Source organism: Pteropus medius, unplaced genomic scaffold, assembly GCF_902729225.1.
Source record: "Pteropus medius unplaced genomic scaffold, Ma_sr-lr_union100, whole genome shotgun sequence".
Lineage (NCBI taxonomy): Eukaryota > Metazoa > Chordata > Mammalia > Chiroptera > Pteropodidae > Pteropus > Pteropus medius.
In genome coordinates, this window is record NW_024349802.1 from 27,011,767 (window position 1) to 27,025,588 (window position 13,822).

The window sequence follows — 13,822 nt, forward strand, 5'->3', positions numbered from 1 at the left end:
CTTGAAGATTAGGAGTTTCAACATATGAAATTTTTTTTTTTTTTTTTGTGGAGGGGATACATGTACATTATGGCAGCCAATCTATACCCTAAAGGGATAGGCTAAGGTTTTATTAGGTAACTTATGATCTGGTATACACTAAACTTTGAATAAATATTTCCTTTCTTCCTAATTCTCAAACCACTAATCCGGGATGAACATCTATCTAAGTTTACTCTCTAATACTGGAATAAAAAAAGACTGATTACTTCTGCATTTGCTATCTTTGATGGATTCCTGTAGAAAAACAGATAATGTTCTATTTATTTGCTGTTTCATGACAAATAAGGCCTCAACTTTCTGAATTAAGATCAATAAATACCATTTCAAATTAGTTTTTCAAAGACCAGTAGTCTGCCAACATTTTATTTAACAAAGCTACAAAATACTATAATTAGCAATAATTGGTTTGAAAAGTTAAATATTAGGGTACAAAATCGTTCCTGAATTTTAGAAATGTTATCTCCATAATTATTAGCAAAACTATTTAGCTGAGTACTTAACTTTCCCAAGCCTTATTTTACAAACATTTTTGAAAACTTATTGGAATTATGTTGCCTGCCATGATTACAGATTGATTTCAAGTAAAATTACCACGTTATCTGGAATCTAGACTTAACAGGCTCAACTAAGAGTTTGTTGGTCTCTCTGGAGTATCTCTAGCTTTCTCACATTTTGAAGGGAAGGTACATTCGTCATTAAGTATTCAGAGTTCATAAACATGGGAGAGAAGTTTTATAGACTCTTCCTATCAAATTGGCATAAAACCTAAAAATGGATCATGGGACACCAAATACAGATTGGTGACAAAATTTACTACTAGAATTTTTTAAAATCTCTGGCTTCTAAATAACACACATTTTTAAATGATCTGAAGTACAAACAGATATGAGATGTAGATGTAATATACTGGATATATTACTTAAAATGTATGTCCAATGGAGTAGACATTTTTTAAAAAGAAAGGCAAAGTGAGTTTAAACATTGTCCATAAAAGTCAGCGTTAATATCATGAGTCTGGTTTAGTTAAAAGTAAAAAAAAAAAATCAATTTAATAAAAGTACATATTAAAATAGTTCAATGCTTTTAGGATTGAATTGTTAAATCTAAGGTATTAAAGTAAATATGTAAATCTCTGTGCTGAGAAAGTCTATAGGCAATAAAACATTCTGGGTTAATTTCCTAAAAATTAGTCTTGTATCATATTAATTAAATTTTATTTCAAAGAAAGAGATGACTCTTTTCCCCCCTAGTCTATGGTGTCTATATTAGGGGTTGGCAAATTATAACTTACAAACTAAATCTGGTTACGGACTGTTTTGGTAAATAAAGCTTTATTGGAACACAGTTACACCCATTCAGATATAGTCAGTGGTTCCCTTTGTTACAACTACACAGTTGAATAGTTTCAATACAGACTATAATGTGTTCTGATATGCTGGAAAATGTTTCCAAATAAAATGAATGATAATATTGTTATTAAAAAGAAAACATATCCCTATGTACTCTGGTTTAAAAGTAACATTTTCAATTTTAAAACGAATTTTCTTTAGGATTTCTTTTTAACTACTAAAACACAACAAAAACTGTATTTTTTGAATCAGATATTTAAAATGTTTCACATAAAGATATTAAAACTTGAATCAAATATTTAGAAGTGGATGACTTAATTTGTAAATCTTACTATTCAGCAGTAAAAATGTTCTTTACGTGAGACCAAGCTGTGTGGTGGGCTTGTTCTGTAATTAGTGGAAGCAGGAGCTTCCAGCCTGCCTTGTAACACAAAGAACCCTGAATATCAATTGGTATGTCAGTGTTTTTCAAACTATATCACACACGTTTCTTCTACCTCCTCTAGCTGCAGACCTAAAACGGCCTGAAGGTCAAAGCCAGACATATATACCCTAGTCACTGGATGTGCTGACCATGACTGGTACATTTGAGTTTACTTCTTTCACTAAAATTATGAAGAAAAAACAAAAACAAAATTCAATGGCAATCACTATAACAATCTTAGGAGAAAAAAGAGGAGAAATAAATTCAAAAGTGGTCAAACACAATGATCAGCTCAGATTTCACTTTCACTAACAGGCCACTTTTGGAGTCACATATTTTAATTGTTACGTAAAGGTTGTTAACGGATGGAACGGAGGTCTATGAGAAAGTAATGTCCAGACAATACGTAAAATGATAGTGATCTGAAACAACCATAAAATCATTAGGCTATTGACAGCCGGAGAAATTCCACATCCTAAGTGACTCAATTACAAAGAAATATTAGAGGTTTGAGATGCAAAATACACTTGATTCTGTAATTGAATTAGACAAACTTCGCTGCTCGTAGGGCTGCACTGGTCACCACAATAAAAAGCAAACGCCAGGTTACCACAAGTGCATTTATCAGCCACAGTGATTTATTGAGTGCTTTAATAATACAAGTGTACATCAACTGATCCACAGTCAAAAGTGGCAGGTCCCTAAGAAATTTACAAGCACTTTAAGTAAATCAAAATACTTATTTTGTTCAATCCAACAGTCTTCTGTGTGGGGGACAGAAGGCTAGTGATAAACAGAGTCTCAGTAATGCACAGTGATTCTGATTGAAGCTTTTGTACAAAAACTTGTTCCCAGTAGCATGCACCCACCAATAAAGACTTTAGTACAAAAAATTAACCCTAAGCACTACATTTAAGTAGAAACGAGATATAATTCTGAATTCGTGTTTTCCCAAAGATCACATAAAAGAAAAAAAATCAAAATAAAACGAACAACAACGAAAAACAAAAGCACACTGTAATACAAAACTTTGTAAGAAAGCTCTTACTATTACAGATCCAACATTGTTTGCACCGAAAACAAAAGTTCCCATCCACACTGAGGTGGGGGGAAAAAAAACCCAATCTTTCAAGTTAATAGAAATTAAAAAGGGAATAAAACGGGGTAGGGGGAGAGAAGGGAAAGCAAAGGAAAAGAAGAGGAAGAGGGAAGGATGACATACCATCACAAACGGTTCAAAATTTAATAAAAATAAGAAAATAAGAACTGAGGTCCGGAGGGGTGGGCAGGGCTATTGATGCACTTGGTGAATGTGCTTGCACAGGTCCGGCGGGGGTGGCAGGCAGCAGGCCCCTATGTGGCATACCGCTTGGTCCACTGTCTGGCCATTCGGTCGTGCTCCGCTCTGTTGGTCATGTACTGTGTGGCAATGCTGCCCACCAGAGGGTCAGCTGGAAAGGAAGCAGAGTCAAGGGTCAGTAAATATCAGCACCTCTTCCACTTTCGAAGTCAGGGAAGAGAAGTAACATCGGGAAGGCTGGGCTCTGTGAGCTAGGGGTGGGATGTGTGTGTGTGTATGTGGTAGGAGTGAGTGGGGAAGAGGTGAGAAGTTGCTCTAACCTGCAAACGACCTGCTACTGATAGACCACATTTCACACCAGCTACCATACCAGGGCTTTTATTGATACCTCTTACCAAATTTCTTGACAAGTCTTATTCTCTTTCCCTGTCCCCAACCACACACTTCTCACCCTCCTCCCCTTGATTTCGAGTAGATAGTTCACTGAGAAAATTCAGGTGGGCTGGGAGAGGGGAACTTCAGGGCTCTTGATGATATCTCTTGGGAGGAGGATCCAATAGCCTGGCCAGGTCCTTCCCTGGAGGCGCTGGCAGCACTCACGCCTCTGACTCTCTGCAATGAGGGCGCCTCAGCCATTACTGAGACCCATGACACAGGGGGAGATAGTCTGCCTCTTCCTCCAAATTTGGGAATATCAAAATCTACACAGCTCTTTATTACAAAAATACTCATAAATGTTAATAATAGCTAGCACTCAGTGATTTACCATTTCTAAAACTTTAAAATATTAACTAAAAATTCTGAGGGAGTTGACATATGAGGAAACAAGCATAAGGGGGATAAGCCACTTGCCCAAGGCTGAGCAAGGGGTGGAGTGAGGCTCTGAAACGGAGTCCACACTCTTAACTACAGGCTTCTTGGGACAGTGTTCTCTACCCAGATAGGCTCAGTTTAATGAGAAAAAAATTAAAGCAACTAAAAAAAAAAAAAATCGATTTCTGGAGATCTCATTCTCTGATTTCACTGTTTCCTGATGAGAATTTGGGTGTACGAGAGCAAATGGATAAGAAGGAATCAAAGGAGAAAAGGAGAAAAATTAGCAGGAGTTAATATTAAATGTGAAAATAAGAGTAAAGAATATGTAAATGTGCCTGTCATCTAATACCACCTGTAAGTTGGGGAGAGTCTGAGACTCTAACCTAGTAAGATATTCATAGTTGTACCTTCTCAGTATTAAAGGTATAATTGAAACGCTGCCTTTTAATGATCTGCTGAGGCTGATAAAAAAAAGCCTTTGAAAGCCCTCCCAATAAGACCTTAAGTTTTAACAAGCCTGTTTAAGTTTTCTTGGATTTGTGCTAAGCTTGTTATAATTATTCTAGGGAGAGGCCAGTTTCTTCATCTACTTATATCACTAACAGTTACTAGACTAATACTATATGGGTTTGTTTAGAACTTTTGCCTCCCTGCCAACTCTTTATGATTCTTTTCCTTTACTTGCTCAAATGCTGAAACTGAAACTCTATTACTTAAACCAGTCTAGCAGAGTTCAAGATTTAAACCAGCAATACCAAATGTAGACACAAAATACCTGGGAATTGACCAAGACACGTTTAAAAAATGTGGTCCTTCCGTTGAGACTAAGTACCTTAGAGTCTAAAAAGGGCCAAAGAGAAGTTTGAGTCACATTTTTCTATCCTTGAAAAAAATCATCTTGTTCCAATTTCTGCCAGTCTAGAATACAAAGCCTTAGGGTGAAATTTGGGCATCCTCAATAGCCTAAGTCTACATCACTAAAGACAGGTGTTTAATTAAACAGACTCCATATTAGTGAAACATACTAAAGGTCCATCTGTCCTTCCTCACTTAACTGACTGAAGTAAAGGACAGGCTTACTGTCAGAAGAATGACCTGTAATGTTAATGTTCTACCTCAAACTGCATCCTTACACAGTATGGGTGTACTGGGAACAGGACAGGTCTGCTGTTTCAGCTCAGAGGTAGAAGGAGAAAGATGAAGGATAGGGAACAGGAGTCTGTGGAGTGGGGAAAGGTGTTACATCAAATGTTAATACTATTTCAGTAGGAATAGAAGGGAAGAAAAACCCGCAAAAGCTAAGTAGAGTCTGATAAAATTAACATGCATTGTGCAAAGATATTTTGTATGCTTACATAAACAGTAAATTTCTTTCAGAGTTCCTTTTGCCTTTTCAAGTTTGATTTTAAAAAGGGAACTATTTTTCATCTGTAAAATTACACATGCTAACTATAAAAACAATAATTATTAATCATCTTAAAAACCACCTTAGACAATACATAAGCCAGAAAGTTATAAGTGAAGACCATCTGTAAATTCACTCAGAGAGAAATACTGTTAACATTTTGACTTCTAACTTCTAGACTTCTTTACTAAACATATAATTTAAAAAAAGATTAATTTATAGTCTGCTTTGTAATCTTTAAAAATTCACTATATGGTGAATAACTTTTTATATCAATAATTACAGACTTAATCATTTTGAATATTCATCTGAATTAATAACCAATTTCCTATTTAGAGTTATCTAGGTTCTTTCCAATATTTTTGTTTTATAAACAGAGCTGCGAAGAACACTGTGCATGAGTCCTTGCAAATTAATGCAAATCTTAAAGTCTGTTTAAAGACTGAAGAAATAAAAGTAGGAAATGAAGAAATTTTAAAATCATGTAATTGGTTAAATAGTTCTTAATGCTAAAATGTTTGGCTGAATAAAGTTAAGACGCAAATAACTGGATCAAAACTATGCAATATATGCATAGCCACTGATTACACCACAGCGAATTTAATGGAGTAAGACATCATTTTTGTAGTGTATTTATAATTAGGACTATAAGTAAGGTGGAATTTTATTATACAGGATTTCATATTTCATAGTTGGATATGTTATACAAAACAACAGTCTCTAAACATGAATTACTCAACCTTATTTATAACAATTACTTTCTAAAAAAGAAGGACAATTTTCCCATCATTTTGAGTTTCTAGATCGTTACTACTTTCCCAAGTCTTTATCAGTCTTTGAAAGTATCATCTATCGGTCTTTCTCCTCGTCACTAAAGAAAAAGCACTAAGTTCATCTGGGGAAATTGATAACTAAGTCTCCTATAATTTCCATGTTTGTGCAGCAATTATTTGAATTTTTGAAAAGAGGAGCATGTTCATACTTTGCTCCTCTTACAACAAGGCTAGATGATTACAAGCACTTAATTCTCCCAAATAATAGTGTGGCATGTATTAGAGGTTCCCTGAGGCATAGAGACAGGATTTACAGTGTGGTCAATGGAAAATCATGGGAGTGGAAGTTGGTATATAATGCCCTTCACTAACTGGACCTCTAAACCACATCACATCATCTGTTTAATAAGAATCATGTCATTTTCGTTGACATAATACTAGCTATGAAATACTAGCCTGAAAGCGTTAAGACCGAAAGATCACTGATGGGCAACGCACCTTCTTCTCTCATCTCTACTTCCTCCTCTCACCTCTGGCCCCCTACACAGTTCCAGGCACAAAGACGTGAATAACTATCAGGATTATTTGCAAGTGAGTGAAAGATGATCTCAAGCCGAGTATTCTGCCCCATCTCTCATTTTTTTTTTTTTTTTTTTGGAGAGTTCTAGAAGAGAAAGGCTCAGAAAACTCATGCAACCCCATCTCCAGCCTTGTCTCTCTTGGATGGGGTTATACTGGAAGCCAAAAGGGCTTACAGCTAACCCAGAAAAAGAGACAGGGATCAAGACTAAAGAGGATAAGAACCGGCTGAACAGTAAGATGGAAGCTGAGAAAAGACAGATTGCTGAACTGCTGACTGATTCTATTTGCAAAGCCAAAGAACATCCTATCTTGGTTGGTAGGTGGTATGGGAGAAATTACATGGAGAAACATTTTTTGATTCCCTTAAGAAAACACATGTTCTTAAAGACACAGAAACAAAAACAGTACAGCATTATAGAAAACGGCATGGGCTCTGGATCCAAACTGTCTGGATCTGTATCTCAGTTCTATCAATAACTGAGTTACCTTGGGCAAATTTCTTAACTTCTCTGTGCCTCAGTTTCCTCAACTGTAAAATGGAGATGACAACAGTACCTACTCCATAAGGCTGCTATAAAAATTAAATAAATTAGTTCTTGTAAAGCACATAAAAAAATTTCTGCTATTGTCTTCAAATTGAAGTCTGACAAATAAGTACTAATGTACATCTTTTAAAAATATAAATCTGATTGTCTTCTTGAAGACAATTCTCTTCAGACAAAATCCAAACTCCTTAGCATGGCTCCCAAGACCTTCTGTGATGTAGACCTAATCTTTCTAGCTTCCTCTATGCTCTAATCAGAATAAATGATCTGCGGCTTCTTCAGTAAGCTCTGCTCTTTCACGGCTCTGTACCTTTGCTTCTGCTATTTTCCTCTGATTTATTTCATCCCAATATCCATTTCATCTCAAGGTAACCACTGTTAATGATTTAATGCTTATCCTTCCATATTTATTTCTTTATATTTAAATAAAGTGGGAATCATATGATAGACATTCTGCAACTTACATTTTCCTCTGTAATAACGTACTGCAGTTGTTTCTAAGATAGTACAAACAGATCTAGCTCATTATTTTTAATAATTACAAGGCCATTCTTTTGCATAGTTATTCAGCATTCATTTTTACATTTCCCTACTGATGCACAATTAGATTCAATTTTTTTTTTTTTCAATTAGAACTAGTATTACAGTCTCATATAAATCTTTGAGCACATGTTTGAGAACTACTTCCAGAGGGTAGATTCCTCTAGGTGTCAGCGCTGGCTGGATCAGAGAGCACACATTTTAAACTTTTGGTAAATATTGTCAAACTGCCCTTCAATAAAAGGATGTACAGTTTACCCTGTTTTTAAGACACTCGCCAACACTGCATTATCAATCTTTAAATTTTTTGTCAAGCTAATAAAAAACCCATCATTATTGTAATTACACTTAACTTGATGTCGATTGAGGTTTAGCGTTTTCTCATGTTTGTTTACGATTTGTATTTCTTCATCTGTGATTTGTTCATGTCTTCTGTTCATTTTTTTCTTACTAATATGAAAGAGCACTTTATATATTATAAACATTAAACATGAACTAAAGTTCAGCTTTAGCTCCAGTATTCAGCCAAATTCTGCGTTAGTCTTTGGAAGACTGAAATGCCTCCTTCCAGCTTTACTGAACTTGTGGAGATCAAAGATCATACAGGGTTCCATCATATTTAATAAGCTTAACATCATCACTGGACTTATTGCTAATAACTGAATATTGGTTTTAAAACTACTGGTAAGCATTATGAATGTAACTTGAGACTGAAAATCTCTTTTGGCCAAAGACAAACGATATACAAGGGAAAGATGTGGAACAGCCTTCATGTATATTCATATGAATGTTCAAAGTGAGATGGAAGAGCAGCTATCCCACTTAAAAAGGCTACCGGAACGAAACGGGTCTTAACACTGTCCACAGCAGACACTAATGACAGAAAAGGACCTGGTTCCTGGCAGGAGTAGCACATCCACTGACTGTGTGAAGCAGCAAATCAATGTAAAAATATTAGAAATAAAAATGTAAGGGCAAAAATCTTATGTCTGCTTTAAGCACTGCACACAGCTTCAGCTGGTGGGAGTGCTTCAGTGACACGGCACCAGCACTGCCAGCCAAGTCTTTAAGTCCAGGACTTGGACTTCACCTTTTTTTGTTACCATTAGGGAAAAAGAAAAGGTTACTGATCTGACAGCAAAATTAAGAGTAACCCACATTGGCACAGATAGCCAAAAAAATTCATGCTTTTCATCATGCGAAAACAGTTAAGCACTACGAATGTGCAGAGGAGCCATCTAGCAGCGGGCAGTGCTGAGAAATTATATTGCTTCATCGTAACGACAAACTTTAAAAACATAAGATTTTAAGGATAAAATTTTAAAATTACTTAGGTTCTTAAAATCAAATTTCATGTTTATTCTGGTATCTCAGAAGATCATTTTATTATGGGAACATTCAACCTTGCCTTAGGCTCTTCATTGATTTTAACACTGGCTCTTCAGTATTCAGCCAAAATAAATTCAGTGCCCCTTCAATAAACTACTTATTTATTATGTGTGGAAGAAATGTTTTCTCCCATTGTATCATTTATACTTTAATCTAGTTTATGATGTCTCTTGCCATATATAAGTTTAAAAATTTTAAGTAAATTAAATAAGTCGATAGTTCCTTAATATTTTCTGGTTTGATGTCATGCTTATTTACAATGGCCCTCTCCATTCACTCCAGTAATTTAGAAATATTTTCCCATATTTACATATAGTAACTTTTATGTACAATGCTAGCTTTATCATACACAAGACTCCTCTACACATCTGGACCTGATTCTGTACTTGATATTCTTTCAGTAGGGTTACTTCGTCTTTTGCATTATTTGTTCCTCTTGTTTTTCTCAATATAGTTTTATACTATGTTTTGGTATCTAGTAGAGTAGAAGTTCTCACTCTTCCCCATTTCTTTCATTCATTACAATTTATTTGGAGAACTCTAATCTTGATGAGGTTAACACTTGGAGCAATTAACATTATTTCACCCTAGGGGTATAGGAATCGCATGTCTCTTTGGAGAATATTATCAAGATTTAGGAAATCTAATCTGCTAGGCCTACTAATTAAAAATCAGGTAAGTAGGGCAAAGTTAAGGTTTTTGCATTATAGAATGTGGGGAAACCAGACTAGTAATTATAGGTCTGACACAAACCAGAAAGATTATTCCCAGAACGCGCGTGCGTGCAACCCCCCCCCCCAACAGAATGGTTATTCTCCTAGCTTCTTTGGCAAGCAACATCAGGTGTATATGTTACTAATATGTGATTTACAGAGAAAATGATCATGTCTGTGATTTGAACAAAATGGTGGTTATGAAACTAGAATTAAATTTAAGAATGCTAAATAAAGCTGCATACAAGTCTAGCAAGATATGCTGTTACTCCAGAATTAATGGCAATGCTAAAAGAGTTATCGAGTACCCCAAATTCTAAAGAGACATTAATACATTTCTTAAGACTTATTAAGATAGATGAGCTAGCTCTGACAGCCCCAGAAGTCTAGCATAAAATATGGCAGAGGAAAGGTTTGTAGGAATACTGAGCTACTACCTTGGGAGTGTGGCATGTGTGATAGTGGAGCTTCCCTGTATTCCCGCCTCCCACCACCACAAAAACGGGGAGAAGACAACTCTTTCCTCTCAAAGCTATGTGAAGAGGTTACCAAGCGACTCATCAGTAAACTGAGGGTGCCTGCAAGAAGGAGATTCGAACGTCTTCCCTGGCTGGAGATGTAAACAAGGTATGATTTGCTTAGACAGCTCGCTGTTCTGCTGATTTGCCCCTTGACTATCTGAGTATAGAGAGGGAGCTCTCTCATCAGCATCTCAGGGGAAGGGACCCCAGTAGCTAACAAGCTCTTAGGAGAATGCTATGTGAGAGGGGCAGTGGTATTCTGGAGCCAGCTTGCCAGCCAATTTTTAAATTTTTAGGAATTTCAACACTGCCATTATTAAAATTGAATTATATAAATTACTATTAAATAATTGATAAACAAAGGTAATAAATAATTAAAAGTCATTATTTCTTAACTATTTTACCGCTACCATTAATCCTTATAAGTTTTTTTAAAAATGTCTATCTGTATGGTAGAAAAAAACAGTGTGCTACTGCATTCAGTAAGGTCATACATGTAACCTGAAATCGGCGAATGCTACAAATTAGGACTGGATTTATTGTTTTGTTGCCTGCAGCTAAGAAGGTGATGTAGAAAATGCTAATAATGCAGATTAAACTTAAGTGTATCATTTCTAGAGTCCTTACATTCTGAATAGCATTATATTAGGAGGATAACTTCTTCTAGTATTTGAAACTATTATCTGATTCAGCAAAAAAGTCACTCATGACAATGACTAACAAGTTCCAACACCCTTCATTGTTTTACTTTTGTCTTAGTTCTTAAATGAAAATACTACCCCAACATTCATATTAAAACTACACTCATTTGTCAGCTGCAACCATAAGATGGATACACATAAGCTTTTGGCAAAAAAATCACCGAAAGTCTTCTGGGAGAATTAATTGGCTATACGGAATTTGCGTTAAAGAGTACTATATATTTTATTATCTGTAAAGTGTGTATTATGCATTAGTAATGTGTATAATAAACATATATGTACATACGCACACACCACCACCCTACTCCTGCCTTCGGCCAGTTGTTAAACATTTACCAGTACACCACTGGGGAAGGGGTTAGTCAAGGAAGGAGGCTGGGCCAGGGCTGGGTCTTCCAGATCAAGGAACTGAGAAGTGAGCTCTCCAAATTACCCAATATGAAGCAGCATTTTGACGCCTGTCACCCAGAAGGCATGTATGGCAAGACGTTGCTTGCCAAAGAAGCAGGGAGAATGGTAACCATGAGAAATTAGGTAAAGGAACACTGTTCTCATTTATTACCTAGCCCCTTCTGACTAGAAGTTAGGCCTTGAAAAAGGAGAGAAAAGAGGTATCTGAGAACCAGACCATGCTCCATATACCTTGATAGAGTGGAAGAAGGAAATTAGATTTAAATCAGGTATATGATGAGAGTTTTAAAATGGACCATACTGATCTCCACATAACTAAAAATGACCTGAATGCTCTGAGATCTACTAAATATTGTTAAGGGATAGAAAAACAAGATTCAACAAAACATGGCCTAAGGCAGTGACTGGAGAGAATTAAAACCATTCAGTAGTAATGCCTCTTGAGTTCACACTGCCGGATAAATAATACACTGGCTATAACCTGAAGTATACTGTTGATAAAATGTTTTTAAAAACTTAAAAACTCATCCTGTAAGCTTATATAGCAGTGCTATGTACATTAAATCAATGTGTGCTTTGAAATATAAAGCATTCTGTTAGAATAGACTCATCTTAAGAACAGCATAGATGGTGCATTCCTACTGAGAAGCTATTGGATTGCAATTCCAGGCTTAGTTAAGCAATAATTCCTAATAAACTCTTAGGAAATATCCTTACAGAAGAGGACTTGTTTAAGACACCAGAGATTCACACATCACTTTCCCCAAAATACTACAAAAAGCTGTGTGGCTGTAGCAAGTAGGAAAGAGGCAAAGATGCTAAAATATTGAAACGTGACTATTTTTTTAAAAAGCATCTTTGAGATATAATTCAAGTACCATACAATTTACCCATTTCATATGTATATTTCAATGATTTTTAGAACACAGTTATGCAATCTTCATTACAATTTGTTTTAGAATATTTTCAGCATCCCCAAAAGAAACCTTGTACCCACTAGCAGTCACTCCTCATCCTCCCCCAAATACTCTAGCTCTAGGTATCCAGTATCCTACTTTCTGTCTTTATATATTTGCCTATTTTGGGTATTTCATATAAATCAAATCATATAACATATGGCTTTTTGTAACTAGCTTCTTTCACAAAGCATGTTTTTAAGGTTCATCCATGTTATAGCATGCATCAGTACACCTCATTCATTTTTATTGCCAAATAATATTCTACTGCATGAATATACCACATTATATAATGCATTCATTAGTAGATGGACATATGGGTTGTTTTCACTTTTGGGCTATTATGAGTAATGCTGCTATCAACATTTGTATAGAGGTTTTGTATGGACATGTTTTCATTTTTCTTGGGTATATACCTAAAGGTAGAATTGCTTGGTCATACGGTAACTCTGTGTTTAACCATTAGAGGAACTGCCAAAGTGCTGTCCAAGAAGGCTGCACCGTTTCATATCCCTGCTAGCAGTGTGTGAGGGTTCCAATTCTCCGTATCTTCACTGACACTTGTTATTACCTGAGGATGCTAGATTTAAAATAGAGAGAACAGTTTATGCCCCATTGGCCTATACCAACCAGGTACCCAAGTTTTTATAAAAATATATATTCTCTACAAATATTTGTTTCTGCCAACCATAGAAAACAAATTCTTTTAAACTGGAGTAGTTCTTTCATCTCTGGCTATGAGAGTCCGAAGACTGTCCTGACCCTCTCTTCCCTCTTCTTCCAACCCTGATGAAAGTACAAATGACAACAATAATCTAACAAGATTTGTTTGTAATGCACACTTTTTCTTCAAAATAAAAATTTTATTCCACAGTTCTCAAAAGTAGACCACCCACTACAAATTAGTATTCTAATATATCAATATCAAATTTTCCTTCAAATACTTTTTTTGTTGTTCATATTCCTATTCAGTAGCTAGAGTGGGACAGGAGATAATTTTGAGAGTGGGTATGAGTATAGTAGTCATGTCCTAGATACTATCCCACATGTTCAGAATCTCTCCACATCTGGGAACTCAGACTTGAATCCAGAGATATAAATAACCCAGCTCAGAGTAGGAGCTGGACAAGAATCTCAGTGGTTTCAGTTTACTAGATCATTCTGTCTGCCTTTGAGTGCTGAAAATCTGTAGCTAAGGCAGCCTGGTTCGTCACATGGATGCTGTCCATGCTAAGGAATGACTTTCCACCAAAGCTGTGAGCTTTGATTTGGGCTGAGGCCTTGCTCTTATCCTCTCTTCCAAAATGGATGTTGCTGAATCCTCTGCTAAAACTGAAACCCAACCATTACCTCTA

General features: G+C 35.9%; 1 protein-coding gene across 2 annotated transcripts in view; it reads right to left on the reverse strand.

The window, feature by feature from the left end:
• Positions 1–2,431: 2,431 nt before the first annotated feature.
• UBE2E2 (ubiquitin conjugating enzyme E2 E2) overlaps positions 2,432–13,822 on the reverse strand; it is a 287,961-nt gene continuing 276,570 nt past the window's right edge. For both annotated transcript variants that reach the window (XM_039836763.1, XM_039836764.1), the window contains exon 6: positions 2,432–3,266. In XM_039836763.1, coding sequence (XP_039692697.1) covers positions 3,169–3,266 — 98 coding nt within the window. In that variant the 3' untranslated portion in view covers positions 2,432–3,168. The remainder of the gene's footprint in view (positions 3,267–13,822) is intronic.